General features: G+C 50.5%; 1 protein-coding gene and 2 long non-coding RNA genes across 4 annotated transcripts in view; 1 reads left to right on the top strand and 2 right to left on the bottom strand.

The window, feature by feature from the left end:
• The window catches only part of LOC123585277, a 28,952-nt gene extending 18,625 nt beyond the window's left edge, over positions 1–10,327 (top strand). Inside the window, exon 3 of the long non-coding RNA XR_006706032.1 lies at positions 10,317–10,327. This is a non-coding gene — a long non-coding RNA (uncharacterized LOC123585277). The remainder of the gene's footprint in view (positions 1–10,316) is intronic.
• The window catches only part of ACBD3 (acyl-CoA binding domain containing 3), a 32,944-nt gene that overhangs the window by 3,534 nt on the left and 11,494 nt on the right, over positions 1–17,916 (bottom strand). For both annotated transcript variants that reach the window (XM_045453261.1, XM_045453262.1), the window contains exons 2-7: positions 12,605–12,746; positions 11,810–11,950; positions 8,861–9,019; positions 7,193–7,367; positions 4,235–4,421; positions 1,945–2,229 (exon numbers count right to left, since the gene is read on the bottom strand). In XM_045453261.1, coding sequence (XP_045309217.1) covers positions 1,945–2,229; positions 4,235–4,421; positions 7,193–7,367; positions 8,861–9,019; positions 11,810–11,950; positions 12,605–12,746 — 1,089 coding nt within the window. The remainder of the gene's footprint in view (positions 1–1,944; positions 2,230–4,234; positions 4,422–7,192; positions 7,368–8,860; positions 9,020–11,809; positions 11,951–12,604; positions 12,747–17,916) is intronic.
• On the bottom strand, positions 5,202–7,135 carry LOC123585275. The gene is made up of 2 exons (XR_006706030.1): positions 5,933–7,135; positions 5,202–5,692 (listed from the first exon to the last, which is right to left on the bottom strand). It is a non-coding gene; the product is annotated as an uncharacterized LOC123585275 (long non-coding RNA).

The raw sequence follows: 17,916 nt of genomic DNA, 5'->3' as shown, positions 1-17,916 counted from the left end.
TCTCAAAAATAAATAAACGTTAAAAAAAATAAAAATAAAAAAGAACAAAACAAAATGCAAACCCTTGCCTATAAGGATACCCATGGATTATTGGTCCATTAACCCAGGATCCCGATTCTGTTCAAAATCTGTAAAACTGGAGGCCGCTGGGATACATGAGCAGTGCACCTTTCGTCAGTTAAGCAAAGACTCGGGACCTGGCAACACTAATGCCAGTGACGAATCTGGACAGGAAGGAGTTACCGGCCACAGAGGAAACCAACCCCTCTGGCTTTCAAGCCCGAGTGGAGAAAAACCAAGACAACGAACGGGAGGACTGGCCGGCCCTTCCCCCTTAAACCAAGCTACGAGGACCCCCATCAAAAGCGCAGTGGCCTTTGCAAGGGGGCACGCGGACAAACGCGGCCTGGGAGCTCATCTCCCGAAGGAGACAGGCTCTCTCCTGGCAAACGTCTCCTGGGAGCCGGAAATCCTCACTGCGGTCTCTGTCCACACAGAGGGACGAATGGATTAGCTGCAGATGGCAACCATCTCATGACTGGGAACAGCACAGGCACCGGGGACTCCATTCCCACCCGAGGGGCACTGAATGCTAGGGCAAAGGTCCGGGGTCACGGTCCCACCTCTGGACAGGCACCAGACCCCAGCCCTTTTTACCAGCGCCCTTCCCAAAATCGAAAGCCCCCAAACGACTCAGCGGAGGGCTCACACCGGGAAGCGACCTCCCTCTAAGAGGCTCCAGCAGGCAGGCCTGGAGAAATCTGTCTCCTTCTGAACCGAGAATGCCTCTCTCTGATTCACAAAGCCCTTCAGAATCACAACCGTCCGCACACAAGCTCCCCTTCCCAGACTCCTGCGATGCCCGTCCCTCTGGTGCAGGCAGCAGCGTGCACGGGCAATGCTTTCTCTCGCTGCTGCCCCCCTCCACCCCGAGACAAGGCTGCCGCGAACAGAATGCCACGTGAAGACAGAGCTCCCCCTCCAGGCCCCGGGCCCACGCGTGTGCTTCCGTAAGTGACCTGAGGGCCAGGCGTGCGCACGTGCAGTGATGCGGTCCCACTGCCCACCTCGAAAGCCGACTCAACTTTTAGCCTCCCTACAACTACCTCTTTTAATCTACCCCAGCGGGATCTCCGTGAAACACCGCCAACCCTCTCCAGGACAAACGGTCTGTTCACAAGTCAGCCGAAAGGTGAGCTGGGCCCCAGGATGGAGGAGGTGCCTCTCCACTGTCACGGTCAGGACATTCCTCCCATGCCGCCCTCCACTGAGCTGACATACGGACCCAAGCGCCCAACTAGTACGCGCACAAGCCCCAGGCTCTCACTTCCATGCAAACAAAACCAAGGAGACCATCTTCTCAATTAGTAAGCGTGTATCTTATAACCTACCTCCCAGACGAGAGAGTTTACACTGCTCTTGGAAACATTCCATTTTGCTTACTTAGAGAAAATAAAAAATTACTTTCCTGTAAAATGGGGAAGAACGGCTGAAATTTTTCTTTAGCTACGATATTCTGGCATGAGCTTCTGTATCTATGTAAAAACAAAGTCTTTAGAGTAAAATCAAAAAAGCGAACGATCAGAAATGTAAATTTAAGTAAATTCCAGAGTTGGCAGAATTTCTTGCTTACTCTTTAAAAAATTTTCAGAATCATCTTGCACATTTGGCTTTTCAACACAAAATGCTCGACGTAAAACACTATTCAGGAGGCAGTAAAACAGCCCCCTGCCAGACAGCCCTGCTGGGCACTACAACAATGTTCCGTTCAGGCCCCAGTCCCTTCCGGGAGGCTGGCCCGTCCCTCAGCCTTTATGGCTAAGGTCACACTAATGAAGACACGAATCCCTGTCGCAAAAGTGTTAACCAAGAAGCACGAGGCGGGCTGACGCGTGACACCCCCACCCCCCTCTGGCACCTGCCACTGCGGACCCACGGCTTTACCTTCCTCCTCCTCGTCGTCATCACTGGACTCGCTGACGTGCACGCTGACAGCAGTGTTTGGAGAGTCTGTCCATTCAAAGTACACCCCAAATCCAATGTCATAATTGTCTGTAGCAAATTCCCAAAAGAGATACGATCCCTCTTCGTGGGTGGGGACGCGAACGGTGACCACTTCTCCTCGGCCCACTGTAATCACGGAGTCCGCGTCCTGCCGAATCTTCTCTTTGAAGTCTTTGATCTGGGGTCGTGTCCACATGGATGGAGCTGCTATTACTGGAAGAGATTCTAAAGACAACAGGAATGCAGGAATGACACACGCTGAAGAGGACGAGCCTTCACCTGCAGGCACCGAACCCGCACACCACCCCTGCCCGCCCCAGGCAGGCACACCAAGGGCCATCTGGTCTACCTCAGTTGTACTTGGGGTTGAGGACTCCGAGGAACATACGGGCTTCCCGTGGAAGTCTCCCCCCGACTGGCTACATCTGCCAATGTCACCAGCTATCCAGAGGCCACCACACTACTTCAGGGGACAAATGCAATCCACAATCTAAGAAGTGATTTTTTTTTTTTTTTCCAACACTCCGATTATGTATGGGGATTTAAGACTGACCCTGGAAAACTTGTAGCTGGACCCAGGAAAATATTCTAATAAAGAAGGGAGACCCGGGGGCCCCGGATGGTTCAGTCGGTTACGCATCCAGCTCTTGACCGGCTCAGGTCATGATCTCACAGTTCATGGGTTCGAGCCCTATGTTGGGCTCTACACTGGAAGTGTGGAGTCTGCTTGGGATTCTCTTTCCCCTCTCTCTCTACCCCTCCCCCACTCATGTGCACACATGTTCTCTCTCAAAATAACAAACTTAAAAAAAAAAAAGAAGAAAAAGAAGGGAGATCTGGATTTAGGAATAAATTCACTTTTGGATCTGGACAAAGAAAACCGGGCTTTGACTTCAATCACTCTGTCAAAAACAAACAAAAACAACAACAACAACAACAACACTCTTGACCTCTGAAGTCAAGTTCTAGGGGCTATTCTAAAGGAGTTCAAAGAAACAGAAAAACTCGGACAGGACTGGCCCCGCCAGGGACTGAACAGACAGGATTAAGTCTTGTCGCTGAGCAGCGTTTATGTGCACCAGACTACTCAGGTTTTCCAGATGTGGTCACAGAATCTTTGACAAAGGTTCATTTGAAAATACTGACAAACGTGGGGCGCCTGACTGGCTCAGTCGGTAGAGCATCTGACTCCTGATCTTGGGATCATGAGTTCGAGCCCCACATCGGGTGTAGAGATTACTTGAAAAAACCACAGGACATCAGGTCTTTTCCAAGCTGTTTTCTGTTACTTACTCTAACAAGACAAGGCAGATGTCTGAAACCGCCTTTCTTGTGAACCACACCACCGCCCAGGCCGTGTCCCTGACACGCTCTCCCTTCCTTCCTCAGTTAGCTCCTACTCTGGCTTCGGCTCTCACGGCTCAGTCGTCTCTTCCCCAGGAAGCCTCTGCTGACCTCTGCGACTAGGTCACAGTCCCCTCATCACACACTCTCCACCTACAACTGCGGTACTCCAGTTTCAAAACCACACGGTAACGCGTGACAGGCAGCCTCCGAGACGCACCCCACCCCGTGAGCCTCACCTCTGGGGACTCACGCACTTGGGAGGTCGCCAGCCACCATGTCCTGGGGCCGGTATGTGGGACCAAGAGAATACAGCAGAAGCGCGGACACGTGATTTCCAAAGTCAGAATGTAAGAGATGTGCCACCTCTGCGTTGATCTCTTGGACCGTGTTCCCTGGAGGAGAGGCTTCATGGGGCAAGGAACCGAGGTCTCCCGCCAAGAGGTAGCCCCGACTTGCCGGTCGGGAGAAGGAACCACCCTGGGCAGAACCTCTGCCCCCTGGCAGCATCCTGACTCACGGGACCAGGACGACCACCGCTCGGCTGAGCCGCGCCTCTGTTCCTGAACCCCCCCATAATCCCTCACCCACCGTGTGAGACGACCACTGGTTACCCGTGAGCTGTGAAATTTGGGTCCTATTTGTTACACAGCAGTAGACAACCAATACACAACCCCAAGTGTCCAAAAGACATCCGACCTGCCCTTCCTTCCATGCTGTCCTAACGGTCACCAGAAGCATCAGATTCTGACGTAAAGGGTAAAAAAGCATCCAACTCTCACAAATAGGTAACTGCTCTCCAAAGCTAGTTAGCTGGACTCCCGACATGCCTTCCGTGAACTCAATTACGACCTCTGGACAGATCAACACAGAGGCCAAACCATACCTTTTGGTCCATTCTCCACGGCTTCTTCTGCAGCTTCTGGTTCGAGGTCTTTCTCGGAGCTGTCCGTGTGGGCTTTGGCCTGTCCGTTAACCGACGTCCTATCACTCGGCACAGCTGCGTTCACCTTTGCCGGTGAAGGCAAAGCGGCTCCCCCAACCGCTACCTCCTGCTGCTTCTGGAGCGCCGCCTGCGAGTGGAGAAAGAGTGAAGATCTGCTGACTGGGCCAGCACACAACACGAGAGCCCTGGGGCAGACTCTGGCCCATGTCTGGGTCCTACCAAAGCACTCCGCTCCAAGAAATTACTAATAGACTTCATCCACTGTATCCCATCTGTGATGAATATTACAGACGTGACATTGGAGTAAAAGCTAAAAATGATCCAAATTATCATGGACAAAAACCTGCAACAGAAAGTCACGTTTGCATGACCTGAGGATCACTAGAAAAACTGACCAGGAAAAATTAAAATAGAGAGAAATAATCAACCCCAAATACAACCGAAGGTAAACACTGAACACAGTAACGTTTGTTCTTAAAACGGACAGAAGAAGATCTCGATCAGATTCAGAAACCTACAACCTGAATCAGGAAAATTACACTGGGTAGAAATAAATGATCACAAAGGAAAACTCACAAAGGCAGAAACTATCATTGGTAAAAGCTCCCTTCCGGGCCTTCCCTCCCCCTCCCCCCGCTGTAAGCGCCACGACCAGCCTCACCTAGAACACTGCAGATGTGCTTTGCCTGTGTGTCAACATTATCCACTTGGAATGTATAATAAATGCTCTTTTTCGTGTCTGGCATCTTTTACTAAACATTATTTCTGTAAGGTTCATCCACAGAGTCATAAGCAATTGTATTTTGTTTGTGCTGCTAGGACATTTCATTGTGAAATTACAAAATTCATCTGTTTTACTGTTGGTGAGCCCTTGGGCATTTAAGTAACTTTAAACTAAAACAAGAAGTCATAAGTGAGCGTATGTTTATGAAAGTAGAAAATAAAGCACGGGGGAAAAAGCGTCGGTAATCTCACGGTTCAGGACAGCGACGCAGTTTAGCGTATCTGTATTAACATTTAACGTGTCACCTGCAAACCGACTACTTCAACTAACAGCGACACTTTCTCCGGTGCTAACGCAGGCGAGTGATACATGGAAGACTTCAGAATACCTTCTTCCGAGGCCCGGATTCTCAGTCTTTCCCCATCAGTCTCCAGAAAGAGTACCAGCGTCCAGAAAAAGAGCATGCAACCAACCCAAGTGGCATGCAACCAAACCCAGAACATTCAGTGAATGACAGACAAGCAAAAGAAAGCATTTCTGTTGGTGATCAGCAGGCCCGGCTCACACGGTCGCTGTCCAGGAGGCCACGCTTGAATTCTTCCAGCAGAGCGAACCCCCTTGGGGATCCCACTGTCCACCAGCGGATTCTAACTATCACGTAGAACAGATCATGCCTCTCTCTTTATTTTTTTTTTTTTTTTCAACGTTTATTTATTTTTTGGGACAGAGAGAGACAGAGCATGAATGGGGGAGGGGCAGAGAGAGAGGGAGACACAGAATCGGAAACAGGCTCCAGGCTCTGAGCCATCAGCCCAGAGCCCGACGCGGGGCTCGAACTCACGGACCGCGAGATCGTGACCTGGCTGAAGTCGGACACTTAACCGACTGCGCCACCCAGGCGCCCCAGATCATACCTCTTTCTTTATATCATCTCTCATCTGTACTTTGAGAAGTTTTAAAAGCACAGGAAGGTATAGGAACAATCGCCCACATAACTACACCTCCACACGAACAAGTCTTAGCATTCTGTCTCTTTGCTCAGTATTTATAAAGAAAATTAACACTTTATGAGGGCTGAGGTTTCCTCTGATCCTTCCCCAACCCCTTTCCTTCTCCATTCCCAACAACATCCAATATGGTCGATCACTGCAATCCAAATTACGGATTCCAGTTCTTTCTGGTTCTCTTTCCAAGATTCTTGGTTTGCAGACATCTTGATTTGCAAGATTCTTGACTGCAAGATTCTGTTCTCTTATTTAAACGACAGCAACCTCTAAACAGGATGGGGTGTGTGAGCCACCCTGCTGAAAAACCACCTCGAGGCCCATCACAGAAGCAGGGACGGGGGTGGCAGGCTAAAACAAGACACGGGCTTTCGAGGACAGCAGAGAAACCCCTCGGAATTCCCACTTATTGTCTTGAATAAACTAGGTGAACGTCGTTTTCATCCTCTCACGAACGACAAAAATCTGCCTTTTCCCTCTCGGTAACGCTGAAGACCCCAGGGAAGAGGTACTTGAAGTAAGGAGTGAATTTCCAAAGAACTTAAAGAGGTTGGCAAGACGATGAGGAACGCAGAACCACCACCGCGCCCCACGTTCTCCTCGCTCAGATTTTTGGACCGGCAACGGGTGCTTTAGGAGCGAAAACTCCATGAGTAAAGCTGGCCAGGCTAACTCCACGAGGCAGTCACGCCTCGACCCGATGGGCAACACGAGCGTCAGACCGGCCCTCTGCTGGAGGCACCGGACACTTTCACGTGGCAGCTCGCTCTGTGAGGGGAACGGGACAGGCACCGGGACTTTCGTCGCCTTCTTGCGGACCAGGGGAAAGGGCGGGAAACTCAGACGGCAGGTGATGCGTCTGATAGGCAACAAGACAACGGCAGAGCCGGGACAGGATCCGAGTGTCATGTACCCCCCCACTGCCGCGCCTCTCCCCTCCCGCGTGGGGCAGGGAGCCGGAGGAGCACCAGGGGCCACGGCACCTGCCGCTGCCGTCAACGCGGTCAGCCCGGCTCTGCCGGATCAGCTGACGGCCTCCGGGGACGGTCCTCCCGCGGGCGGTGGTCGGGCCCGTGACCCCTGCCTGCCAGGGCCGCCCTGGGAGACACCGCCCCTGCCCCACCCCCCACACCCCCCCACCCCACCCCTGGCCCCGGGCGGTGGGCGCACCTGCTGCTGGGCCAGCTGCGCCTGGTACAGCTGCTGCATGTACTGCTGGTAGTGCTGCTCCTGCAGCTGGCGCACCAGGAGCTGCTGCTGCTCCGAGCTGCCCGGGTACTGCTGTGCCGCGTACTGCCGGAACTGCGCGGCCGTCTGCGAGTTCAGCGCCGCCATGATCTGCTGCCTGCAAAACGCACAGAACGCCTGCCAGTCGCACCACGGCCGCCGCGCTGGGCCGCGCGTCCCCGCTCTCCGTCCCGACCGGCCGTCGCCCCTCGAAGGCTCCGGGCGGCCGACGCGGACCCGTCGGCCCGGGGCCCGGGCCCAGGGGATAGGTCTCGGGAAACACGCTCGGCCTCGAGTCCGTCGGGAGGCTCTCCGAGGAAGAGCCGGCATAGATGCGGAGGGTACTACGCGCCACCGGACCTGGCGCCGCCGCCGCCGCGAGGACGGACCCCGCGGCCCCCGGTGCGCGCCCCTCGGCCTGAGCGTTCCTGCGCGAGGCCGCCCGGCACTTAGCATCCCGGCCGGGGCGAGGCCGAGAGGCGGGGCGCGGCGTCCGGGGACGTGCCCGAGATCACGCTGCCGGAGCTGCCGGGGCCAGGGTTCAAGTCCCGGCAGGCCTCTCAGACCCGGCCGCTGTCAGAGGGGGACTGGCCTCTAGGCCAGAGGGGAGACACTGAACCGTGGGCGGCGGCTTCTCGACCTGAATAGAGGAGCAGCAGTGAGGGGCAGAAGAGTGACTAGAAGAGGACGCGAGGGGCCCTGGGACGTGGAAAGAAAGCCAGTGAAAACCTGAGGGTCTCTTGCATCTAATTTAAAGCCCGCCTCAGGGCGCCTGCATGGCTCAGTCGGTTAAGTGGCCGATTTCGGCTCAGGCCGTGATCTCACGGTTCGTGGGTTCGGGCCCTGTGTCAGGCTCTGAGCTGTCAGCGCCACTTCGGATTCTGTGTCTCCCTCTCTCTCTGCCCCTCCCCCGCTCGCACTCTTTCTCTCAAAAATAAACAAACATTAAAAAAAAAATTTTAAGGCCGCCTTAAAGAAGAACACGGAAAACAGTCTCCGGGACCACCTGTTACTATAAATGTCTGTCGTGTTCTTCCAGACAGGCTCCACGTGCTTAACTCAGTTATGTGACCAACTCCACAAAGACCTCAACAGGCCAATGACAGATAAAGCAGAATGTCACAATGACACTGGGCCTGGCCGCCCCCAGAGGGGTGTACTCCTAGTCTCTTTCCAAAGTGGAACGAGGCCCGGGGTGGGTCGGGGACTAGCCCGATGCCTTTCCGAGGAACTACCGAGAAATAACGAGACATCAGCGGACCCTCATGTTCTCTGCAGACCTTCCCCGACGTCTGCAGTGTTAAGCCCTTCCTGCCTGTACCCAGAGCTCCCTCTGCAAGAGCCGGTCCCCTGGGAGACGGCTGCGCTCACCGCCCCGAACAGGAAACGGTTTCGGGTCCCAAACCCCGTACTCAGAACGGCACCTGCCACGGGCCGCACCGCCCGGATTCTCTGTCCCGGGCCCGTGTCTCTGGGCCTCTCGGACTCTGGCCGGTCTGGCGGATGCACGAACACCCAGAGAGGGCAAAGCGGACGCACAAGCAGGGAAGCAAGACAAGGCCATGGGGACCCGGAGACAGAGCGAGCGGACGGCGGGCACAGGTGGCTCACTTCTGCTGTTCCAGCCGCAACCGCTCCTCCTCCAGCCGCCGCCGCTCCTCCTCCTCCCGCCGAAGCCGCTCCTCCTCCTCTCTCCTGCGCTTCTCCTCCTCCTTCTGCACTCGCTCTCGCTCCTCTTCTTCCCGCCGCCTTCGCTCCTCCTCCTCCTTCCTACAGGGGAGGACAGGGAGGACAGACAGCGTGAGCGCCGCACGAGGGCTCCCGCTTCAAAATAACCGAGGCCGTCTTTCCCAGTGACCACGGACTCAGCCCCGAGAGGACGCGGTGGTCTTCTCACACTGCGAAACGTGCACGCTCCGCCAGGAGCCATCTCCCCTCCGGAGCCCACGTCACCGCACGCAGGACCACAGCAGGGACATCGGCCACCGGGCAGCACAGAGAGGTGCCCGTCGGGAAGACACCACTGCAATCACTACCATACGCCCACACCCGAAGGTTTCCCAGCCCGGCGCCCTCCCAGCCCGGCACGGTGCTCTCGACACCAGTACAGAAGTGAACATTGCCCCTCCAGTGCCACGGAGCCACAAAACTACGAGTCGTGGCCGAACGTACTGATGTTTACTCTGCTCGTGTAATGCGAAGAGCAGGCAAATACAAAGGACGCCTTCCTGGGTCCGTTACCATCTGCAGAGAGAAGACGGCACTGACAGCAAAGCGGGGACAGGGCTCTGGCCTGTGCTTTACGTGTTGCTAATGAAAAACATTTATAGGGCACAGATCTGTAGGTTACTTCTGAGTTTAAAAAATATCAAAGCTTTCAGACGCCCACTGGCTTAGTCGGTAGAGCATGAAACTCTTAATCTCAGGGTTGTGAGTTCAAGGCCCACGTTGCGGTGGAGCCTACTTAAAATTAAAATAAGGGGCGCCTGGGTGGCTCAGTTGGTTAAGTGTCTGACTTCAACTCAGGTCACGATCTCACGGTTTGTGAGTTCGAGCCCCGCGATGGGCTCTGTGCTGACAGCTCGGAGCCCGGAGTCTGCTTCGGATTCTGTGTCTCCTCCCTCTCTCTGTCCCTCCCTCCTTCACGCTCTGCATGTGTCTCTCTCTCTCTCAAAAATTAACATTTAAAAAAATTTATTTTAAAAAATAAGTTACAAGGCTTTGAACATAAAAGAGAAAAAGAACAGCAGGAAATGCAGGCACCGCCCCATCCAGCTCTCGCCCTCCCCTGGTGCCTCTCTGGCTACGCATGGTGTGGACGGCACGGTGGCTGAGGACGGGACACAGAAGACCTCTGAGGATCTGAGAAGACACCACACTTCTTGGTCTTACCATGACAACTGCTTGGGTCACCCCGCTTTTCTCCCAAAACTCCTATAATTGATTAACAACACATCTGAGCCACAGCCAAGGCTCAAAATATAGCGATAACATGACTTACTTGTAACCTGTCACAGCTGGCAGGGGGTAACATGTTCCAAGGCCAGAGCGAGACTTCTGGACTGAGGAACTCTAGTCTTAAATGCTTTTAAGGAGTGCTAGATGAACTTGATCTCATGACAGAACTACAGTTTTAAAAAGAAAAATACAGGGCGCCTAGGTGGCTCAGTTGGTTAAACTTCCAACTTCAGCTCAGGTCATGATCTTGAAGTTCAAGAGTTCGAGCCCCACCTTGGGCTCTGTGCCAACAGCCCGGAGCCTGGAGCCTGCTTCGGATTCTGTGTCTCCCTCTCTCTCTGCCCCTCCCCCGCTTGCACATGCTCTCTTAAGAATAAACAAACACGTGGGGCGCCTGAGTGGCTCAGTCGGTTGAGCATCTGACTTCAGCTCAGGTCATGATCTCACAGTTTGTGAGCTGGCGCCCCACATCGGGCTTGCTGCTGTCAGCACAGAACCCACTTGGGATCCTCTGTCCCCCTTTCTCTCTGTCCCTCCCTGGCTTGCGCGTGCTCTCTCAAAAATAAACAAACATTTAAAAATAAATATCTAAATAAGTAAACAAATAAATAAATACGCAAATGAACGAACGTTTTTTAAAAAATCAAAACTTGTCCTTTGGATAAAAACAATCTTCTTTTGGATAAGTGCCTTCTGAAAACGTCCGAAATGATTTCCTATCATCTTACACAGGAACGGACTGCACCTAGGGCTGTCCCTTGATGAGCCGGTGGTTACAACCACAGACATAAGGGCTGTCTACGTCCTTGTGCTGTGACGGAGAAGTTCACCTTCACGTTAAGTGGCCCTGACAGCTATCCTTGTCTAGTGTTTGTGCCTATTTTTCACGGTTTCTGTCTTCTTCCTATCAGGCTGTTTTCTCTTCTGTTGTTTCCAATTCAGGTTAAGGTAGAACACCAGAGAACCAGCTGTTTCCAAAGTAAATACAATCTGAGGAAAAACTGGTTTTATGGTGTCACTTTCATTACCCAGAAATTTTAGATAATCAAAGTCATCGGAAGTATACCCTGTAGATAAACACGTTCACCGCAATGCTGCTGGACTCACAACCACGACAGAAAACCCCATAAACCTAAACAGCGTATTCAGCAACTCCCCCTCCAACCTATGCAAATACCTAACAGGTCATCTGGGAGCCAGAGCCAATACGAATGTCTCCATAAGGCCGACCGAGTAGCACGGGTGACAGCCGTGCTACGGAGCACACTGTTCTAGAAGCTAGAGGGAAAAGGCAGCAAAGGGTGAGTCGGACCAGGGGCGCAGGGTGGGGACGGTGGCACAGGTTACAGGGGAGCTCGCTCAAAACCTCAGCATGACCAGGAGGAGGAACGCCACCACGACGGGGAGGAGGTGTCTGCGGAAGGGACAGCCAGGAGAGAGTGGCAGCCCAGCCCCCAAACTCCCAGGACAATTGGCCGCTCCCACCAGCAGAGCTGGACGACCGCCCTAAGGAGTGGGCGCCCGATGGAGGACAGACCCCACACGCAGCAGCGTCGGGCCGGGCCGCACCGGGAGGACACGCGCCGTGCCCTCGAACCTCACCTTTTCTTTTCTTGCTCCTCCTTCTCGATTTTGTGGGACGCGACGTACGTGGAGAAGAGATGGCAACACCTGTTCAGGAGCTCGACAAACTCTACCATGGCGTCCTCTTTAGAGGTATTTCCCAGGGCCGCCCACTCTCTCCTGGAGGGAAAGCGGGACAGGTCACCTCCTCGCCACAGAGCGGGAACGTGCCTTCACATAAGCCTACGCGCGAGCAATTCTCAATCAGAACTAAATCGGAGAGCGACCCTAGCATAAGGCAAAGGCTCAAGTCCTCAGTTTCAACGAGCAAGTGGGGTTGACTGAACGAGCTAGGCCACGCGCGGCCCAAACTCACAGCCGTAACCGCGGCCTGAACGCCCTGCGGGTCCTTTCCACGCTAGCAAAGGGGTATCGAAGAGTCCCTCTCCTCCTGTCACCGCATTTTAGTCGTAACTGAACGTGCTCCATGGTGCATTCTTTTTCTGCCACAACTCTGTGCGCGTCCCACAAGGACATAGCTTACTGTATACTTTATGTGGCTGCTTTTCGTGTTATTTGGGGAGGATCAACTTTAGCTGCACTTGTCTTATGTTCATAATCAGAGGAGTAAACTTCTTCCACATTATTATGCAAACACATCTCCACGCCAAACACACACACACACACGTGAAGATTCCAGAAGCTGCGAGCAGCAATGTCTGTTTCAGTCTGACTCTAAGCTAAGGAGCCTGCTGTTTACATCTTAACCAACTGGCTCTCCACTCGACTCAACATTACTGTCGCTAAATCCGTTATACAACAAAACATCGTTACCTCCTGTCATTCCCCAACACATCAAAGAATCCAACCTCAGGACAAGTGTCTGGATTATATGGACCCATAAGAACCTGCTTATGCAGTGCCACAAGCTTCAGTTTTTCTTCGTAAGTTGGATGAAAGGCTTTGCCATCTTTTTCTGCAAGAAAAAGGAACACAAAAACAATCAGAATTGGCAAAAAAAAAGTACCTTTGGTATCCGACGACGTTTCGCTCTCTAAGGTAGTCACAAACTACCTGCGATAGATACGGATCTTACAGTGAGCGTTTTATTTCATATACTGAATTTTAACAGAGTCTAAGGCAGAAACCCTTTATGCAGAGTTGTTTGTTTTTAATGAAGCCAAGCACCAATATCTATGTTAAAACTTCTACAGAAGAACCCAATCTGTCAAGCTAACAGGCACACATACAAACTATACCACCTGACATCTTTTACACATATTAAAACTTGTGCAACAATCATTTTTATAGTTATTTAACTTCATTTCAGAGAGAGAGCATGGGAGCAGGGGAGAGGGGCAGGGGTGGTGGAGGAGAGGGAGAGACAGAGAGAGAGAGAGAGAGAGAGAGAGAGAGGGAGGGAGAGAGGGAGGGAGAAAGAGAGAGAGAGTGAATGAATTCCAAGCAGGCTCCATACTCAGTGTCGAGCCCAATGCGGGGCTTGATCCCACAACCCAGGATCACCCCCTGAGCCGAAATCAAGGGTTGGACACTCGGGGAGCCCAGGTGGCTCAATCGGTTAAGCGTCTAACTCTTGGTTTCGGCTCAAGTCATGATCTCATGGTTCACGGGTTCCAGCCCTTCCTCGGGCTCCACCCTGCGAAGCCTCTTTGGGATTCTCTGCTTCTCCCCCTCATCCTGTGCACTCTCCCTCTTTCCCTCTCTCTTTAAATAAAGAAAATTTTTAAAAATTAAAAAAAGTATGTATTGCCTACAAATTTTATCCTAGTACATAGTCGTCACCAAAATAAAATCACTGATTAGAAAAGAATGTGGGTTAAAGCTTATTAACAGGAAACTCAGCAGAAAAAAAAAAACAAACAGAAGCGGCCAATAAGCATCCCAACATATTCAATCAACTAGTCACGAAAATGGCAATCAAAACCATACCAAACCATAACCAAAATTGTGCCATGATATGGTCAAAAAAAGTTAGGTAACATCAAGAGCTGGTAAGACCGGGACAAAGAGGCACCCACGCTCCCGGACGATGCTGTTAAGTATACACTGTTACCTTGGAAGGTAACGGTTATGTTAGAAGTTTTCTTGGAAGACAAGTTAGCGATAGATTCCAAAATCATAAAGGTGCACACCCTGCCATCCAGTCCTTCCAATTCTCGTTCTCTCCCCTTCATACTGTCCCGAATACGGACAGAGGCACGTGCAGGGATATTCGCTGCCGCTGTGTGCTTGCCATCCTAAACAATCTAAAAGTTCTTCGAGAAAGAAACGGCTAAATAATGTAACATATTTGGACTGTGGCATGTGTGACTTATAGGAAGTAGTAAGTGAAAAACGCAAGCGGCAGAAGATGATACACAGTCAGAGCACACAACACGCTTCATCAATCCTAAGCACTCCCCCAACCACACACTTGAACATCTCTAAAATCAGATTTGGTTTTACCAGCTGACATTTTCAAGTTACAAATAAGCAGGTTTTCTTTCTTAATAGCATGTAAGATATTAGGGAGTCTTAAAGCTTTTAAAAACGGGGCGCCTGGGTAGCTCTGTTGAGCGTACACGACTCCGGATTTTGGCTGAGGTCACGATTTCAGAGTTGAGTTCGAGCCCATTGGGCTCTGTGCTGATAGCGCAAAGCCCGCTTGGAATTCTGTCTCCTTCTCTTTCTCTGTCTGCTCCTCCCACGTGCACGTACTCGCGCGCTCTCTCAAAAATAAACTTTTAAAAAACAGGAAAAAAAAGGATCTTAGAGTCGACACAATACAGCATGGAAACACACCCACATACATTTCTACAGGTACGTTTACATGAATGTAAATGCAAATTAAAAAAATCCAGGAGTCACATCACACCAAAGGAAACCAAAGGAGTCTCACAGGGAATTTAAGCCTTACTTGTCATTGTAATCTTTCAAAGGAAAATGTGCGGAAGAGTAAGCTGAACTGTTAAGAGGAGTTTCCTTTTTTTAATTTTTTTTAACGTTTATTTATTTTTGAGAGCGAGCGAGAGAGAGAAAAAACATGAGCTGGGGAGGGGCAGAGAGAGGGGGACACAGAATCCCAAGCAGGCTCCAGGCTCTGAGCTGTCAGCACAGAGCCCAACACAGGGCTCGAACTCACGAACCGTGAACCGTGAGATCCTGACCTGAGCCAAAGTCAGACACTTAATCAACTGAGCCACCCAAGAGCCCCAGAGAACTTTTATATATTTCTATGTACCTGCACTTTTTTTTCCAGCAAGAACAAACTCATGCGGTATTTGGAAAAAAATATTAAGAAAAGACACTGGGACACTGATCTTATTTATTTAATACAAATCGAAACAACTCAAGCAACCTGTGGACCTGCCATCTGTCTTTGCTACTGAGCAAACAGTATCACTAGACAATTAGCACCAAGGAGGAACTTCCTCTAAAGCTTTTTGGACAGGATTATCAGAGTTATTTATTTACCAAGTAAGAGGCAATTCCCACTTCAAAATCTCTTAGAATGCTATTTCAGGGTGCCCGGGGGTCTCAGTCGGTTAGGCATCCGACTCTTGGTTTTGGCTCAAGTCATGATCTCACGATTCATTGGTTCAAGCCCTGGTCAGGCTCTGTGCTGACGGTGCGGAGCCTGCTTGGAATTCTCTCATATTCTCTCTCTCTCTCGCTCTCTGCTCCTCCGCCACTTGCGTATGTGCTCTCTCTCTCACTCGCTCTCAAAATAAATAAAAATAAACCTAAAAAAAGAAGGTGTTTTTGTTTTTTTTAATATTTTTTTAAAATGATTATTTTTGAGAGAAAGAGAGAGAGAGAGAGAGATAGCACTAGTGGGGGAAGGGGCAGAGAGAGAAGGAGACACAGAATCCGAAGCAGGCTCCAGGCTCTGAGCTGTCAGCACAGAGGCCGACAAGGGGCTCGAACTCACGGACTTCGAGATCGTGACCTGAGCCGAAGTCGGACGCTCAACCGACTGAGCCACCCAGGCACCCCATGTTTTGTTTTTTAAAGCCAAAAAGAACTACTCTAAGGATACCATTTTGAGCCTTATAAAAAGAAATTACGTGCTGGTGACTCAAGGTGAAGTGAGCCTAAGAAACAGCAGGGGTGGAACACAGGAGGTACAAGTCCTTGCTTTGTTCAGTCAGGATTGCTGGGGTTTGTCGCTTTCTCCTTTAAGGAAAAAAAAAAAGCCTGAATTGTATGGAAGTGGTTGCTTTGACCTAAATAAATGTAAATAAAGATAAAATCAGATGGAAACTTTATCCACTAGAAGACCAAACACTTTCCCGATTAGTCATGTAATATAGCAATTTTCAAACCTACACACACACACACACACACACATTCCTACTTGCTGCAGGGAGAGGATTTGACACCAACAGTCTAGTAGATATCAACACAATTTTTCTAGCCTATGACTACTACAGTTATTTCAGCGGAGGGAGGGTCCATTTCTTACCAGGTAATGAATTTACTCCTTTATTTCAAAGACCTAGCCCTGCAAACTAGGAGCAGGGGAAGAAGGGAGAGGGTAGGCAAACAACGAAACTGTGACAATTAATTAGCAAGTTGTCAGCCTAACCTCCCGCCCTAAAAAGTGACTCATCCACAGGCAGGGTGAGTTTCCGGATTTCTGAATGTCGTTTTAATATCTGCCCTTTTTACTGCCTGGCTCAGCTGGAGCAGCATGGTACTTGTGACGTCTGGTCTGTGAGCTTGAGCCCCAGGCTAGGTGCAGAGATTACTTAAAAATAAAATCTCACAGGGGTTCCTGGGGGGCTCAGTCGGTTAAGCATCTGACTTCGGCTCGGGTCATGATCTCACGGTTCATGGGTTCGAGACCCATGTCGGGCTCTGTGCGGACACCTCGGAGCCTGGAGTCTGCTTCGGATTCTCTCTCTCTCTCTCTGCCCCTTCCCTGCTTGCACTCTCTCTCTCTCTCTCAAAAATAAATAAAATGTAAAAAAATAAATAAATAAAATCTCACACACACAAAAATAAAGAAGAATACATTTTCAGTGTTAGCTCTGGCCCAGCGTCAAATTAATCTGTTCACCACCATGAACCCGAGCACTCAGCACCACGCTTGGTTCATGGGTACCACCTAACCCATGCCCGACTAAAGAAAAAATTAACTTCACAGGTCAATTTCTGTAACAATTAGCAAAACCGTACATTCGTTCTTATCAACTGTACTGGCATTTCCACAGAATCATGTGCACACTTGTTCAAGAACTGTTCTATCATCTTTCATTAAATTCTACTATGGGATCTTCACATTAATCGGCATCATCCAAGCTGGGGACCAAATGTGTCTGAACCAAAAACAAGCACGACAAGACAAAGAAAAGGAAACGCATCGAAACGTCCTCTTTCTGAAAGATCAGCTTACAGAGTTTTCTTTAGTCATTTTTTATATTCCCAAATTTTCTTCAATATGCATAACGTACTTTCATATCAAATACATATACACTTTTTTCTTTTTTAACAAACATTTGTAAAAAGTCAAGACAACTCATCTTTCAGCCTTTGGGACAAGGTTAACAGATCCATTATCCTCCCCGGAGGAAGAGACACAACCCAGGAGGATGTGCAAATCCCGCCCTCGGTACAGACAGCCCACACGGTGCTCGTGCTCTCAACGCAGGATGTGTTTTGTTCGGTTTTCCAAGTCATATGAGAATAATTTTCTTCTCAATTACTTACGGTTCCACAGGCATTAAATACGCTTAATAGGGAAGTTGTAACCGCCATTAACTACACAGAAAAAGCCTTGATGAAACTCAAAAATCTCTCACCAGGACCACATTCCTAAAGGGAAGTTCTAGTTCAGTGCTGCCGGAAAGGAATACAGACTGGCATCACCTTAGGTTCCTGCAGTCACACAGTTAATTATTACCAAGTTATACTCTGTTTTCTACGGCAACCAAAAAACAAACGTGAAGTACGCTTAGAAAGAAACGGCAGGGCTATTTTTCAGGTACAACCGCATACAGACACAGCAACAAGCAGACGACTACCATCACCAAAGGGAAGTGTGACTGCAAAGCTAGTCATTCTTTTTTTTTTTTTTTTTACGTTTATTTATTATTGAGAGACAGAGCGAGACAGAGCTCCCAGAGCATGGGAGGGGCACAGAG

This window comes from Leopardus geoffroyi, chromosome C3 (assembly GCF_018350155.1).
Source record: "Leopardus geoffroyi isolate Oge1 chromosome C3, O.geoffroyi_Oge1_pat1.0, whole genome shotgun sequence".
NCBI lineage: Eukaryota > Metazoa > Chordata > Mammalia > Carnivora > Felidae > Leopardus > Leopardus geoffroyi.
The sequence above is the reverse complement of the archived record's forward strand: the minus strand, read 5'-3'. Positions and strand labels throughout refer to the sequence as shown.